Below are 16078 nucleotides of genomic sequence, written 5' to 3' on the forward strand. Positions count from 1 at the left end.
GAGAGCCTTACAGTGAAGGAATGCCTTAAAATCTGACTTTATATGACCTCTGAAAATATTAATTCAAACTGATGGATACTTGCATAAGAAATCTTACAAGTATTCCACCCAAAAATTGTTAGATAAGTCAGGAAAATGACTAACTTGAAGGGTATGTCTACAGTGCAATCACAGAAGTGACTGAAGCACAGTACAAAGATACTCAAATAGCTTTACTCTAGCTAGTTTTATTCAAGAAGCAGGATACAATAGCCCACATGTGCTCAGTGCTGCCACAGTTAGACTGCAACCAGAACCCACGTTATCTAGTTTAAAGCTGGCTTTGATACCTGCACTATACTATGGTCACTTCCATGACTAATGTAGCAATACCTTATGTGCAATGGTATCCAACAATCAATGGTTAAACAAACATAGTGGGCATGTCCAGATGAGCAAACGCGTGCATCTTCCCAGGGACAAATAGCAGCAGCACATAGCAGCACTGCTACTTGTCCCTGGGAACACCCCTGCATGTGTGTTCTGGCATGTGGCAAGTTGCCTCAGGTGGGGTAGGGAAGGCTCGGGCCAGCAGCTGGGCTGGCCCCAACAGCCTTACCTGGAGTCCTGGGGACCTCCCAGGGTTCCAGTGGTGACAGAAGGGAGCCTGGCCAGCAGCTGGAGTATGGCTCCGGCTGGCCAGGCTCCAGTTGTGGGTGGTGCATGCTGCTGCCATGTGTGCCACCCTGTTTTCTAGTGCAGGTTTTTTTGACACTAGGATTTCCAGTGCAAATCAGCACTGCAGGGAATGCCTGCATGTGTAGCATGTGCAGCGCCATAGATGGGTCTGCGGTGCCACATACTGCAGGTATGCGCTGCCGCATACTGCAGGTATGCGCTCATCTGAACACGCCCAGTAAGTTTGTCCTACAACTGTTTTTTTCCCTTTCCAATTAGAATTCCTATGGGATCACTTCACACAAGTAATACATAGCCTGTGGGTTGCTGGTCTGAATGTCTGAGAGAAAAATACCATTTGGGAGAAACAAATTATGTGCTTGGTATTGTTGACCATGTACAATTTTATAGTATCATTTGTGGTATGTATTAAGTTATAGGATAAGCACCATTACTCCACCAACATGATTTAAACACTTTGATTATTTCATTTTCTAATTCTAAGATAAAGTGGTTGTGTGTCTTATGTTAAAAAGACATCAGAAATTTTTGTTTAAATTATTTAAATTCAGTTTTTTCTTAATTTCCTCTGTATGTGTCTTCTTACTTCAATGAAATGTAAGGTGACAGAAATATAAGATAAAATATTCTCTCCCTAGAAACTGAAACAACAAAGAGAAAGAATAAAGACTACTACCTACCATATGTTTCCTTATGCCACAAAACTTAATTCTGAACGTCCTTTGAAGAAATATTATGACTTACTTTTACAAGCAGATGTGGTAGAATCTATCTTTATTAAGGCTGATGACACTCTATTATAAGACCCTGCCTCCATTTATAACTTTGATAAGCTTCAAAAATTTATGCTGAAATTTTCCAGTCTCTTCTCTGCCCCAGTGCCTCAGGCTGATTTTTAGTTTAATGACAGCCAAAACATCCACTGGAGGCAAGGGAAAGATATGTTGTTTCTCCCAGATTAAAAAAATGTATAATCTTTTCTTTTAAAAGGTCCAGTATACTCATACGTGGACCTAAGGAGCTGAAATATATCAAAGGATGGGAGGTAGGATCTTTGTATCAATGATGATTGATACTGTTTTTGTTGATACAATAATTTTACTGTATCTGTCCAAATTTGCCCAACACGTGACCAAGTTAAAAGACTTTGGAAAAAAATGTAGGTTTTTTTGTGCATGATCGGAAAAGGCTGCTTAGATTTTAGAAAGCTCAAATTTCCAGAAGGTTTGGGCTGTCATGCTCATGCCCCAGCTTAAGCTAAGCAGGATTTCTTTACAATTGAATGGGGCTTTTAGGGGTGTTCCATGTACCTAAAATGAGGGAGGGGAAATTGAAAGGATAGAAGCAAGAATGAGTCCTTGTTGGGACTGTCTGGACAAATGCAGGGACAGGAAAAGGGAAGCTCTCAGTTACTACTATAAACAAACAATAATGATAAACATTATGATTATTACTGACTAAAAGGGATGCAGAATTATTACTGAGAGATACCAGATATCTGTACAGATCATTCTTAGTTCTGCACATGGTTTCACTGTGATTAGTTAGGGGTACACAAACACTGTGCATATATACATCTCAAAATATATATTGTGTACAATCTTTCTAATAAGAAGTGGCTGGCAGCTATTATTAACACACTAGACTGCAGGGATCTTCATGATCATGTCTCAACAACTCTGTTCTAACTAGCTATTACACTTTCCCTGCTTTTATTGGCTCCTGTACTCAATATTTTTGAGCTTTGTGAAAGTCAAAATGTTTAGACAGATTTCTGTTTCTCACTTCCTTTAGCTGGAAAATATCACCATAAGGTCAATGTTCAGTATTTCATTTTTTACGCTGCTATACTGGGACAGGGGGCAGAGTGGTTAAGGTATCTTGCTACACTTTTAGAGGCATGAGTGCTAGACTTGCTCTAGACTTATTCTGAAGGCTGCCTGGCTGTAAATGGGTACCTGGTCTATCAAAGGTGTGATGTGATGTTAGGCATGCTGCTGTCTTATATGCCTTAAACACATTATCCCAGTAGGTTGTTTGGCTCAGGTGAACCTTTGACGGTATGTTTGTGATCATATACATTATAGTTATTATTTATCTTAAATAACCTATAGCATATTTTAAGAAGTTCAGCTGCTGATTCTTCTTGTTCTGGTGTCTCCACTGCCCTCCTTCTTTTCAATCTCTTTTTCCCCGGCCCTCTGCTCACTCTCCCCTTCTAATGCTCAAGGTCAAAGCACGCATCATGTTTGTTTCCTTTTGCCTTTACCCTCTTCCCATCCTCAGCGAAGAAGAGACAGCATGCCATGTGATCATGCTGATCAGAACTTGACTACCATTAAAATAGCTACTTGACAGCTTCATTGTTCTATTTCTGCTGATTGCATAACAACTGGGAAGCATGTTACAGCCATTTGGCTTCTCTGTGGATCGGGAAAGGTGAATTTAATTCTTCCTGTTCCTCTGCTTAGTTTCCTGAAAGAAGCCAGATACTCAGGAAGTGGTAACATTTCCATTTTATATCCTTAACATGCATAAACACAGATTGTGGCTTCTTCTCTACTTCCTTCTGTATTCCAGTCTTTTTGGAACTTAAACATAAATGTGCTGTATGAACTTCCTGTCTCTTCCTTTAGCATGATCCTATTCATTGTAAATACATCCAGAATTGTACAGGCCCTTCACCTATGGGTGAATTTAATCTATAATGTAAATTAAGGTGGGAGACTGTCAAAGGATTTGTAATAAGAATGACTTTTAAATTATGGTATTTATTGTACTAGTTTGAAAATCTCCTGCTGTTTCATGTATTAAATGCATCCTGTGAATCTTCTGTTACATCATCACAATTCAAAATGGCAGCTTCTGATTTGATTATCTTACTATATTTAACAGAGGCTTTAAAAAAAATGAAAGCTCATGGTTCTTTGCAACAAAGTATTATTAGGATACCTTGAACCAAGAACAACTTGCTTGAAAATGTAATCTAATTCATTTTATGTTGCGAGAAACCCCCCACCCTGTGTTCAGTGATCACTGCTATTACTTACGTATGCATCTTGAAAGAGTAAGGTCTGGAACAAATCCCATTTTGCAAGTACATCTGTAGCTGCCCATCGTATTCAAGCACTCCCCATTAGGGCATACCCCTTGCAGCAGGCATTCATTAATGTCTGCAAGGAAACAAAAAAAATCATAATAGCAATAAATGAACATTAAAAAGTTCAGGCTTCATATAGGGATGAACTGTAAGACAGTTATTACTGTATTTACTCAAATCTAAGATGACCCTGAATTTAAGACGATCCCCCAATAATTAGATTCCATATATGGAACATTTATACATTTGTTATAGTCTTCCAAGTATAGAACCTAATTATTGGAGGGTTGTCTTGAATTTGTGCCTCTCTCCTCCCTGCTACAGCAGAGAAAGCAGCGGCTGGAGGAGTTGGGAGACTGCGGGGGTCAGGTGGCCCTCTTGCCCTCTGCCTCCCCAACTTCTTCCCTCTGCAGCTTTCCTACCTCCTTTGCCACCTGCACTCCACCCCAGCTCCCCACAATCTCTGCCTTTCCCTTCACTACTCCCCCATCACTGCCTCTTACCCACACCCCGCTTACTGTCAGACACTGCTCAGACTCTAGTCCATCCCCAGAAGCATAGCATGTGGAAGAGCAGGCCCTGACAACCACACAGTGTCAGCACTGGTGACTGACCAGGCAGGGAATGCTTCTGTATCAGTGCTGCAGATTAACCAGGCAGGAGATGGAGTTTCCATGTACTCCATGCCTGCAAGGGAAACAGCCTGAGTTGAAGCCAAGCAGCACCTGACAGTAAGGCAGGAAGAGGGGGCAAAGGAGGAGCAGAAGCTACAGAGGGCAAGCAGCTGCAGGGGCAGGAGGATTCTGCGAGTCTGAGTCTGGCCCCAATCTGGGCTCTGGGCCACAGTCAGAGCCACAGCAGCTGTCTGGTCAGGCCCCCATCCCCAGACACTTTGTATGTGAATCTAAGATGATGAGCTTTTCCCCCCCATGCTGATTGCCGGGGGAAGGGGGGATGACCTTGTCTTAGATTTGAGAACATGTCATGGTATTTGATATACTGGATTTGCGGCATTTGCAGATAAACGGCATTTGCATTCTTATTAGATTTTTTCTGAACATGTGAGTTTGCATCTTTGAAACATCACTAATAACAAAAATGCAATTATGTTCACACATTATATTTTTCAAGTACTCTGACTTTAAAAATGAATTTGTTTCAGCCAAGCAGCAATGTGCGACTGAACAGGGCAGCAGAGTCAAATCCAATCCAAAATTTATACAGTCATCTTTCCTGTTTATCACAATAATACTAGGTACCTCCTCTCTCCCTCCCATTGATTTACTCCATTTTTCTCTGTAAGCTTCTCTATCTGTCCTACTATTTTGTCCTATGTTGCTTAAAAGCAGCATGCCCACATTAGAGATCTGACCCTCTCCCTTCCATAGAAGTAAGATGTGTTTCAGGTTCTTCTTTCTCAGTTTCTTGATCTAAATTTTCTGAGATGAATGACTGCAGACCTAAGGTCACAAAGCAGCTCTCAAATTCCAGTAGATGGCAGGGGCTACAAGGCATGTTATTGACCCAGCTTCAGCTCAGTGAATTGTGGCAATTGCATTACATTAGGACTGGTAAGAAAGGGTCTAAAGAGAGGACATCAACAGAAAGACAAAGGAGTGATGTGAGCAAACAGGGTTTGTTGCCACAGTTTGAGCTAAGTCAGTGATTCTGAACTAGGAAGTCATGAGATCCTTTTAAGGGTGCCATGGAATATTAGCACTGTTAGGAAACACCTACACTGAATCATAAGATAAACCCAGAGATTTCAAACAGAAATCTCCAGTGTCAAAAACATTCTAACCTGCTGTGGTCTTTTCTGAGTTTTTAAAAAAAATGTGTTTCCAGTTGCACTACTTTTTTAAAATAAATTCATTTTTGAAATGTGGGGCTGCTAAATTCAGAAAGGTTATGGAGAGTATCTGGAGCCTAAAAAAGGTTGAGAATCTCTGGACTATGCCCTGTTTATCTGTTTGAAAGGAGAACAAGAACCTACTATGCCTATTCCGTGGAAAATTTCCAAATACTTTGGGATGAAAAGTTTCTTAAGTATTCTCCTCCTGAGACTGAAACAACACCTTCATATGGCTTTCCCTCTTCTCAAGAAGAGGAGTCAGTTAACTACTCCTTAGGACTCTGATTTTTTCCTCCCTCTTTGTAGAGGTTTTTTACTTTGGAAATCTCACTTCTGCATATCCACAGAAAAGTAAAGGAGACTCTGTGATTCTTGTCCCTGTTTCTCCTATGCCTTTGGATAGTCTCCTTAGGGGACTGTTTCTCCCTTACTGCAGCTTTTACTAGAGATGTCTGATAGTTGAGAGACAACGTAGTTCCTCTTTTTCCTGGGTTGGAAGAAGGGAGTAAGATTTTTGCCTTCATCAGACAGGGTACCTTACCAATTTTCTTCCCTTCCCTTTTGGCTTTCTCTTATTCTAAAATGAATTAGACAGGGTTCTCTTATTCTTCTGAGATGGAGTAGGATTTTGGCAAATACTTTGGTCTACAAGTTCTACCATTATTTTAGGGCGCAGCTAATATCTTTAAGAAAAACAGCCCTGGATAATCTAGAATTACAAGTGCCTGTTAACCATGTTCCATAGAGGCAGCTCTCATGATATCACCTATTTCAAGAATTCATGAGTTAGGGGTAGTAAATGATACATTCTGGAGAAATCCGTTTCTGGATTCCTTCAGATTTTAAGATATCCTTGATGAGGAAATTTGGACTGAGATTCTCATTTGTAGCGATATAACAGAATATAATGACTATCCCACACCTCAGCAAAACCGGGGAAGGGCTGACTGGAAACAAATAAACTGAGAAAAGTTACAATCCAGAAAACCTTCAGGGGGATCTTCAGCTGGGACCTCTTTGTCTTGCACAGCTATATCTTTCAACACCAGTCAAGAGATACTAATATAGTAATGAACTTGTTGTCTTTCGACATCCTATTTAAACAGAGTATTACTGATTTCTTCCAACATAATACATCAGGGAATAAGTAAAGATGTGGAGTTTAAGTAAGGACATATCAACAGGAAGAAAAATAAATTATTTTTGCAGTTTATAAACTAGCTTGCTTACTGCATTTCAAAACAGACCTTCTAATATGGATTTATCAAATACTCTTAAGATTTTAATGAAAAGAATTAATCCAATTTCTCTAATAACAATACTTGTTAATATAAAACACCTAACATTCCTCAGGTTCTTGGAACACCATGCAGCATAATAAAAGCAACAGAAAAAATTCAAATACTAAACAAGCTCATGCATTTGAACAAATATGATGGGTTGGAAAGGACAGAACAAAACTGTGACAATTATAAACAGGGAGTAGGGGTGTGCAAAGTGGGCAACATTCAATTCGGATTCAGATTCAGCCCGTTTCGGGGGGACAATTATTCAATTACCTGATTCAGATCACTGTCCTAATTCGATTTGGCTGAATCTGAAGATGTGATTCTGATTCAGAGAATCAGCAATTCAGCCATAGGCACAGATTTAAATGTTTTTTCTACATACCTCAAGGTACCAGGCACAGCTCGTGAATGCTGAGATAGGGTGCATGGAGCATCCCAAGGGAGCGTGGGGGGTGGTCCCTTGTGCGCTCAGCGGCAGACCCTCCCCCGTGTCCTCCTGGCTCAGCGACTGGCCTTGGGAGGACCCTGGGTGCCTCCCCCAGACCCAGGAGGCACCAGTCGTTGAGCCGGGGGGCGGGGCAAAGGGGACCCCCCCCGTGCTCCCATGGAACGCTCCATCCACCCCACCATCCCAGCGTTCACGAACTGTGCCTGGTACCTCGGGGTACATAGAGAAAACATATAAAGCTGTGTCTATGGCTGAATCATTGAATCTCTACAAATCTCTCCAAAATGATTCAGAGGCTTCCGATTTGAATTGGAGAGATTAATGGGTCTCCTGATTTGATTCACAATCGGAGATTCGGCTGCCGAATCTCCTCTGAATCAAATCAGTGGCCGAAGCTTTGCACAGCCCTAATAGGGAGCCAGGGATAGAAACCACAGATACTAGGGTGTTTTTTTTAAAGTGGGAAAAGATTAATTAAAACATATATGTGTTTATGACTCCTTAGTTATTTCCTTGGTATTCTAGTTCCAGATCAGAGAAGTGTGCAAGTAAGTCTTTCAACTAATCTCCAGGGTCAGAGCCCTCTGGCTCAGCTCTCTGGCCAAAGAGAAGGCAGCAGGCCAAACCTTCTACTGTTCTCCTACCCCTAGTATTCTCTAGTCCTCCCTTTCTGGCTCTCCAGCATGAGATAGCAAACCAGCCTTTCACCTGTGTTCTCTGACCTATGACCCAATGATCTAAAGGTTCAAGATGACATATCAGGCAGGTTCAGGATAACATTCTTGAATATAACAGGCTCTCCTATTGAAAAGTGCCAGCGATCCATTTTATCTCTTACCGGTATGAAGCACTGAGAGAGAGGAAATAGGATAACAGGAGCTCAAGACAGTGAGCCAAACTTCTGCTCCATTTTGAACAAGAGGTAAGCAATGAAAAAGCTTAACAGAGGTAGAATTACAGTAACTGAGTCTTATATTGCTGCTGCTGTAAAGTTAAGGGACCGCTATAGATCATGCCTGTGGAAAATGAAAAAAAGGATGCACTTCTGAACCACATGTGATACATGGGATTTCATGTAAAGGGCACGGGATAAAATTATCACCATAAATCTAAAGCTAACACTTCCTTTAAACCAATGCCTATAACCATTGGTTGCACCTTGGGATTGACAGAATGTTTCCTAGATACTACACTAGTGGTTCTTAAACTTTTTAGATTCAAGGCCCTCCTTCAAGACAGCCACTGAAAAATGCCTGCTCCTAGTGTTCACTCATTTCTTGACTATGGAAAAATTACAGAGCAATTCTTCTGTTACAAAGAACTCAGGAAGATCACTACAGGTCAGAATGGTTTTGACACTATGGATTCCTATTTCAAACACCTACACATGGATTCCTATTTGAATAAATATTTCAAATTGGAATCCAGGTGTAGGTGTTTCTGCATGTAACAGTGCTAATATTACATGGCACCCCAGAGCACCCTTAAAAGAATGTCATGGCACCCAGGGTGATGCAGGACCTGGTTGAGAATCATCATGCTGTGCTATAAACCTGGGACAATCCATGTTGTCCCTGACTAAGTACCAACCCCTTTGGGAAGGCATGGGTTAACCTCAGAAATGGACTCTGCTCTCAAAAATGAAGCAATATGTGTGTCTGAGTAGAGGCAAGCCTTTAATCAGTATCAGGGGTGCTTGTAGGAAGAGCTCCAAAAGACTTTGCAACATGTTCTCTAGCAGGAAGAACTAAGGAAAAAACAAAGGAGTGGGTGAGAGAGAAAATACTATCTGAAATGTAAATTTAAAATACATATGCTTACAGGACAGACATTAAACCTACCGTCATTCATTAGGCATCTGACTAGACCTACATGTACACCATGAGTTAAATACCTTAAATGTGCATATGCTAATGTGAGAAGTACGGCTGACAAACTATTAAAAAATTAATCACAATTAATTGTGAGATTAAAAAAAAGTCGCAATTAATCACAATTTTAATTGCACAGTTAAACAATAGTCCTCACTCCCCCGCCCCCCAACAGCCCAGGGCCTGTGCATCCTGCAGCTCCTCCCCGCCACCACCAACAATACACAGCCCCAGCCCTGGACTCTGCCCTGTGCCCACTCCAGACTCACCCCAGCTGGAGCAGACCAGCTGGAATCTGTGCAAACAGCCCCAACCCTGGCTCACCTCCAAACTCATCTGCCCATGCTGAGCAGTGGCAGTGGCTGGGCAGAAACTGCTGCTCAGTGTGAAGGAAAAGCATCCCTCTCCCTCACTGCTGCTGGACCCCTCTTGCTACAGCTGCCTGAGAGCCCACGTTCAGGCTGCCCTGTGACTCATCTGCACTGCCACGCTGCCCCACTGGATGGCCCAGAGGCAGCAGTGATGGCAGTAGAGAGGAGCTGCAGGGCAGGCCAGGTGCAGGCTCTGGGCAGCTGCAGCAAGAAGGACCTGGCAGTAGCAAAGAAGAGGGACCACTTTTCCCCTGTGCCGAGTAGCAGCTTCTGCCTGGCTGCTGCTGCTGCTCAGCATGGGCGGGTGAGTCTGAAGCAGACGCAGAGCGGGCTGGGGTTGGGGCTCTGTGCACAGGTCCCAATGAACTGGAGCTGGTCTACTCCATTGGTCAAAACAATGTGCATGATTAAGGCGATTTATTTGTTTTCACGTTAATCACGTAAGTTAACTGTGATTAACTGACAGCCCTAGCAAGATGCATGGGGAATAAACAGGAAGAAGTGGAGATGCTAATAAAAATCACAGAATTATGATTTCACTGGAATTATAGAAACATAGTAAGATAAGTCCACGTGACTGAAGTACTGCCATGGGTGGGTAAAGCTTGTTCAGGAAGGATAGGTAGGGGGAAAAAAGGAGGTGTTGACCTATGTGTGAAGCTGCCAAATCAATTCGGGATAGTGATTTGAATCAACGAATTGAATCACTGTCCCCCAAATCGGCCAAATCTGAATCTGAAGTGACTACTACCCGCTTCGCGCAGGCCTAATAACTGGCTGGTTCATTGTGCTCAACAAGTAGTCATCCTTGTCTCAATGTCTAGTTGGGAGAAAGTATCAAGTGGGATTCTCCAGGGGTCTGTCCTCGTTTTGGTATAGTGTAAAATCTTCATTAATGGTTTGGACCATGGGACTGAGCGCATGCTTAGCAAATTTGCAAATAACACCAAGTTGGTTAGAACTGTGGACACACAAAGATAGGGCTAGGATTCCGAATAACCTGGAAAGACTGGAAAAACTGTACACTAACAGTCAGATGAGATTCAGCAAAGACAAGTACAAAGTCCTGCACATGGGATAGAATAATTAAATCAAAGGAAGTGATTCATACACTCTCTTCAGCACCAGTGGGGCCTCACTTGGAATGCTGTGTCCAGTTTCAGGCCTCACACTTTGGAGATTGGACAGATTGGGAAGAGTCTAGCAGAGAGTGACAACAATGCTAAGAGACCTGGGAAGCATGACTTACGAAGAAAGGTTGAAAGAGTTAGGGTTAGTTAGTCTAGAGAAGACATAACGGTCTTCAAATACCTGAAGGGTGATTACAAAGAGGATGGAAAGAGACTTTTTTCTGCAGCTGTAGGGGACAAGATAAAGAGCAAAGGCCTCAACCTGCAGCAGAGGAAATTTAGGTTGAAGATTAGGAGGAACTTTCTAACTGTGAGGGTGGCCAAACATTGGAACAGGCTACCTAGAGAAGTTGTATACTATCTATCCCCGGATATTTCCATAGCAGCTTAGACAGATCCTTGGCTGGGATGGTTTAGTCAAATATAAGCCTGTCTTGATCAGGGGGCTGGACTCCTTAAGAGGTCCCTTCCAGCCCTACCTTCCTATGATCCTACAGTAATACTACATATCATCATTTTACTATTCAGCCAAATGCTAAAACACTTCCACACTAGGATCACCACTATTAACAGTATAATTCGCTCAAGATAAAATCTGAAAAATCAAAGTATACTAAAACTGAAAAATCGAAGTATACTAAAAATGTACCTTTCATAGCACAGATTTATAGTACAGTCAATATTTATACTAAATTCCTCATTAATCTTCACTAATAAATAAACCCAAATCATATGAAGCTTTATATATGGAGGGTCAAGTGAAGAGCTTTTTCTCTGAACACCTTGTATGGATGGCACGGACCAATTACCTGCAGAAATTCCAGATAATAAAACTTAGGGTGGAAACAGATGTTGCCTTTGTGCTGCCATAAAAATTTTTATGGTGGCCCTAAGTGAAAGCAAATAGATGTCCATACCTTTTGTTGCAACACAAATGCCCAAAATTGTGGCTGCAGAAGATGTTAATAATTTGTGCTGCTTTACTGTGGTGGACATCTATTTGCTGTCTGATAGAAGAGTCCAGGCAGGCTGGAGCTTCTCACTCTCTTCATAGAATCACAGGAATTTAGGGTTGGAAGGGACCTCAGGAATTCATCTAGTCTGACCACTGCTGAAAGCAGGACCATCCTCAACTATATCATCTCTGGAAAAGGGCTGGGAAGCTTGAGAGGCCTGATTCTGCATGCCCTAGGAATTTCTGTGCAGGATTGGACCCTTCCAGCTGTAGGAGAGCCTGCCTAGCTTTCCTTGCTTACCAAGACATGCTCTCAGGATTTCCAGGAGTACTTGTATAAGCAGAGAAAGTCGGGTTTCCCTGCTTACCCAGACACGCCCTGGAGATCCCAGGGACATATCTGGGCACATCTCAGTAAGCATGGAAAGCTGGCAGGCTCTCCCAGGGCTGGTAGGGCCTGATCCTACATGGGAACTCCTGGGGCATACAGCACTTGACCCCTCATGCCTCAGGAAAACAGCTTGTCTGTTGTTCTGCAGCATCAACAGGTAGGACAACAGGCAACATGTTTTTTATTGAATTAAGCAGATCAGCTGTGCCAGGACATGTCCCAACACAGCTAATCTTCCTGATTTAGTGATGTCTATTTCCAGCCTTAGTGATTTGTGCTCACCTTGTCCACCACTATTTATCTAACAAACTTGTAGGTAATATGATTAAAATAGGCTGTCTTTACAAAAAAAACCCCTAGTCTACAACAACTTTCCGTAGATTTCATAGGCCTAAAAGTATAAGACTATTCTTAGACTAATGTGCTTTTAGAAAATACAATGTGCTAGTCACTCACTTTGCCACTGAATTTCTTGGAAAAAACAGACTGAAATAAAGAGGCATTTTCCTTCTGAATGTTTTCCCACTTACATGAAGGTATGACTTTAAGACAATGAAGCTACTTCAATGTTTAAATATATTATTTAAATAAAAAAGTGTAGGAAATAGATAGAGTGACAAGTTGATATTAGCTTAGACAGAAATATAGGTACCATAGCTTTAAATGTGAATGTTAAATTAAGTGTTTCCTATGTATAATAAAAATATACTGTGGAATTTTACTAATACTACTAATAAACACTTATAGACTACTGTCATCTTCAAGGTGCTTTACATCCATTAACTAATGAATCACTAGAGGTAAAGAAATATTGAAAAAAAATCACCAAATATTGGCTTGAATTTAAAAATGAATTGCCATTTGCTGTATGTGCACTTTTTTCTTCTGACTTTCCATGAATATTCAAGCAAACAAGTTTTATTGATCTTAATGCTTATAACAGTGAATTTTAAGCTTTCATAGTCAAATATCTGAACTGAAAACAGACGCAGAATGAGGACAATATTATGAAAGCTTCTTGCCAGAATCTAGGTACATAAACGGTTAAAAGAATCAGACAATGAACCGATCATACTTCTGAAGTCATGATTACATACAGGCAAACAAAATTATTTGATGTGAAAGTGGCAATATAAAATGAAATGTTAGTCGTCTAACTGCAGCAAGAAATTCTTACAGTAACCTGATCTTTCTAGGAATTGATTCACAGAAGAATTGTATATTCCCAGAAAAAAGATTTAATATTCTAAAATGTCCCGTTCCTTGTTTGCTATCTTTTTTTTTTTAACACCTTCCTTTCCCTGAGAGATTCTGAGTCCCTGTAGCTTCTTCAGGCTCTCTTTGTTCTGACTTCAGACTAACACAGCTAAGCACCTCTCTTTGTATATACCATATTTTATCACATACAACATGCCTCAGAATATAATTCACACTGGGCACATCTACATATGCTATTAATGCTATAAAGGCTTACTGTGCAATAAAATATTGTGCAGTAAGCCTTCTTTGGGATCATGTCCACATGTGCTCCCTGTTGGGAATAAATCTGCTCCCAATGGGAGCAGCATGGTACAGGGCTGCTACTACTCTGCTCTGACCCTCTGCAGCATCCAGAGGGAGCACCAGGCTCCTCCCTGAGGTGCTAGTCTGGGAGCTGGCAGGGAGCATAGGGGCTGGTCCTGATGCACATGAGGACAGGAAAGGTCTGCCGGCTACAACCACAGCTCTCTCACATGGGGACAAGCCCTGTGCCCAGCAGGGCTTCCCCGTGCAGCTGGGGGCTGTCTGGGAGCTGTCCCACTTTTGGGGCACCTCTCAGCCAGCCGCCAGCTGGGCAGGGAAATCCTCAAGCAGCCAGAGGCTGGCCAGGAGCCATCCTGCTTCTGGGGCAGTTCCAACCAGCCTTCAGCTGCGCAGGGAAGCAGAGAGTTCCCCAGTCCTGGCACTGCTTGGCTCTTGGCTCCTGGGAGGAGGGAGCCAAGCAGCACCAGGACAGGGGTGGGGAGCAGAAAACTACCCCAAGCTGCTCGGCTCCCGGCTCCTAACCAGGGGAGTTCCCTGTACCCTGTGGCCCTCTGGTGTTGGAGCTGACCAGGAGCAATATTGTGCAGTATCTATTGAGCAGTTAGTTTACTACCTGTATTTACAGATAGTAGCTAACTGCACAGTAGACAAATTTACCACACAGTAAATGGTGAACACGTGTAGACAGTGACGCTTCTTTGATTAAAACCCCCCAAATCCACAGTTTTCTGCAATTGAAATGAAACACCACCATATATATAGGTACCATTTGAACATCATGTTTTACTGATATATTTTACAATTTGGAAGCCTACCAGTGCCTCAGTCATTATAATAAAATAAATTCTAAATATCTATATATTTCGGTGTTTGATTTTGGTTTTTTTTATCATCAAAAATCAGAGCTCCCCCTGCCCCCTTCATTCACAAGGACACAGGTCCAGCTGCAGCTGTTGCCCCAACTGCTTTGTGGCACTGAACAGCTCTGATATGCTGTTTCCCCTCGCTCCCAAACCATAGCTTCCTCCACCATGCTGGTGGCCCCTGGCCCTGCCAGTGCCCCTCACTTCTGACCTGCAGACCTCCATCCCCACCACTACCCCTGATTCCTGACCCACAGCCCCTCATCCCCGCTGGTGCCACTCATTCCTGACCTGCAGCCCTCTGGCCCTGCCGGTGCCCCTCACTCTCAACCCCTACCCCTCCACCCCAGGCCCCCAGTGTGTGGGGAACCTGGTAGGTGTGTGGGGCAGCAGAGAGTGTGATGTGGGGCAAGACAGGAGTGTGTAGGGCAGAGGGGGGTGCCTGACCATAAGTGATGCCATAGGCCAGGGGTTTTCAACCTTTTTAAACTAGTGTACCCCTTCTAGTGTACCCATGCACTTGCAGGCACCAGCCACTGCCACCCACCTCCCTGCATCACCGCACACTGCTTTTCCATTGCTGGTCACATGTGCGGCTCCATGGACTGTTAACGGCCGGCATGCGATTGTGACTGGCTGAGGAAAAGTGATGCGCGGCATGGTTGGAGCTATCATGTGTGAGGCCGCCCCCCCTGCATCCAGCCGGCAGCGCCTATGCAGCTTGCAGAGGGGCGCCATTGCCCTCAACCTGGCCCCCAGGCCCTGCTCCTGGGAGGCGGCAGCCTGGGGTGGTGGGTGATGGAGGTGGCCGCCACATGTTAGCCCCACCGCCCCATGTCCGTCTGCAGAGGGGCGCCTCCTCACCCTTGACTATTGGCCAAGGACAGCGTCTTGGCAGCCAATCAAGAGAGCAAGCTGGGGTGGGGGGGTGGGAGGTGCTGTGGTGTGCCACATGGGGCCAGTGCCGGTGCCCCTCCCCTGGGTAAGAGCTGTGTGTACCCCCTGTGACCTTTCCAAGTACCCCTAGGGGTACACATACCCCCAGCTGACAACCCCTGACATAGGCAATGCATCAGGCGTGAATTGGGGGGTACATGCCCCCCAGATTTCTGCACCCAGAGCAGACATAGTGTTGCAGCTTGGCTGGACTGGCACCAGGCAGGAGCTGCTTCTGTGGCCCAGTGGGCAGGACCCACTGTCAAAGGGTGGAGCAGGGTGGTGAGACTCATTGCTGCCGCTGCCAGGACTTCCATGCCAGTTGTGCCACCAGTAGCCCAAAGAGTAAAGGACTGGAGGGGCCACACTGCTCTCACCTCCTCCTGTCATCAGCCGCTCGCACACCAGGCTGCAGCTCTACCCCACCACCATGGCCCAGCTGCTGCCACTCCCCTCAGGACACCCATGCTCCCCCGCACCCCACCTCCCCTCTGGGGTAAAGCCACAGCTTGAGAGAAGTGGCAGAGGTGGTATAACCGAGCTATGGTGGCAGGGCAGAGCTGCAGTCTGGTGCAGGTGTAGCTGGAGTCAGGAGGAGGTGAGGGCAGTGCAGTCCCGACCTGGTCCATTACTCCTTGCACTGCTGGCAGCACAGCTGGCACAGGGGTAC

The 16078-nt window shown here is 43.9% G+C and overlaps 1 protein-coding gene across 3 annotated transcripts in view; it reads right to left on the minus strand.

Moving 5' to 3' along the window:
- LTBP1 (latent transforming growth factor beta binding protein 1) overlaps window positions 1–16078 on the minus strand; it is a 212997-nt gene that overhangs the window by 114081 nt on the left and 82838 nt on the right. For all 3 annotated transcript variants that reach the window (XM_025193791.1, XM_025193792.1, XM_025193793.1), the window contains exon 6: window positions 3729–3851. In XM_025193791.1, coding sequence (XP_025049576.1) covers window positions 3729–3851 — 123 coding nt within the window. The remainder of the gene's footprint in view (window positions 1–3728; window positions 3852–16078) is intronic.

The sequence above is a fragment of the Alligator sinensis genome, unplaced genomic scaffold, assembly GCF_000455745.1.
Source record: "Alligator sinensis unplaced genomic scaffold, ASM45574v1 scaffold1473_1, whole genome shotgun sequence".
Lineage (NCBI taxonomy): Eukaryota > Metazoa > Chordata > Crocodylia > Alligatoridae > Alligator > Alligator sinensis.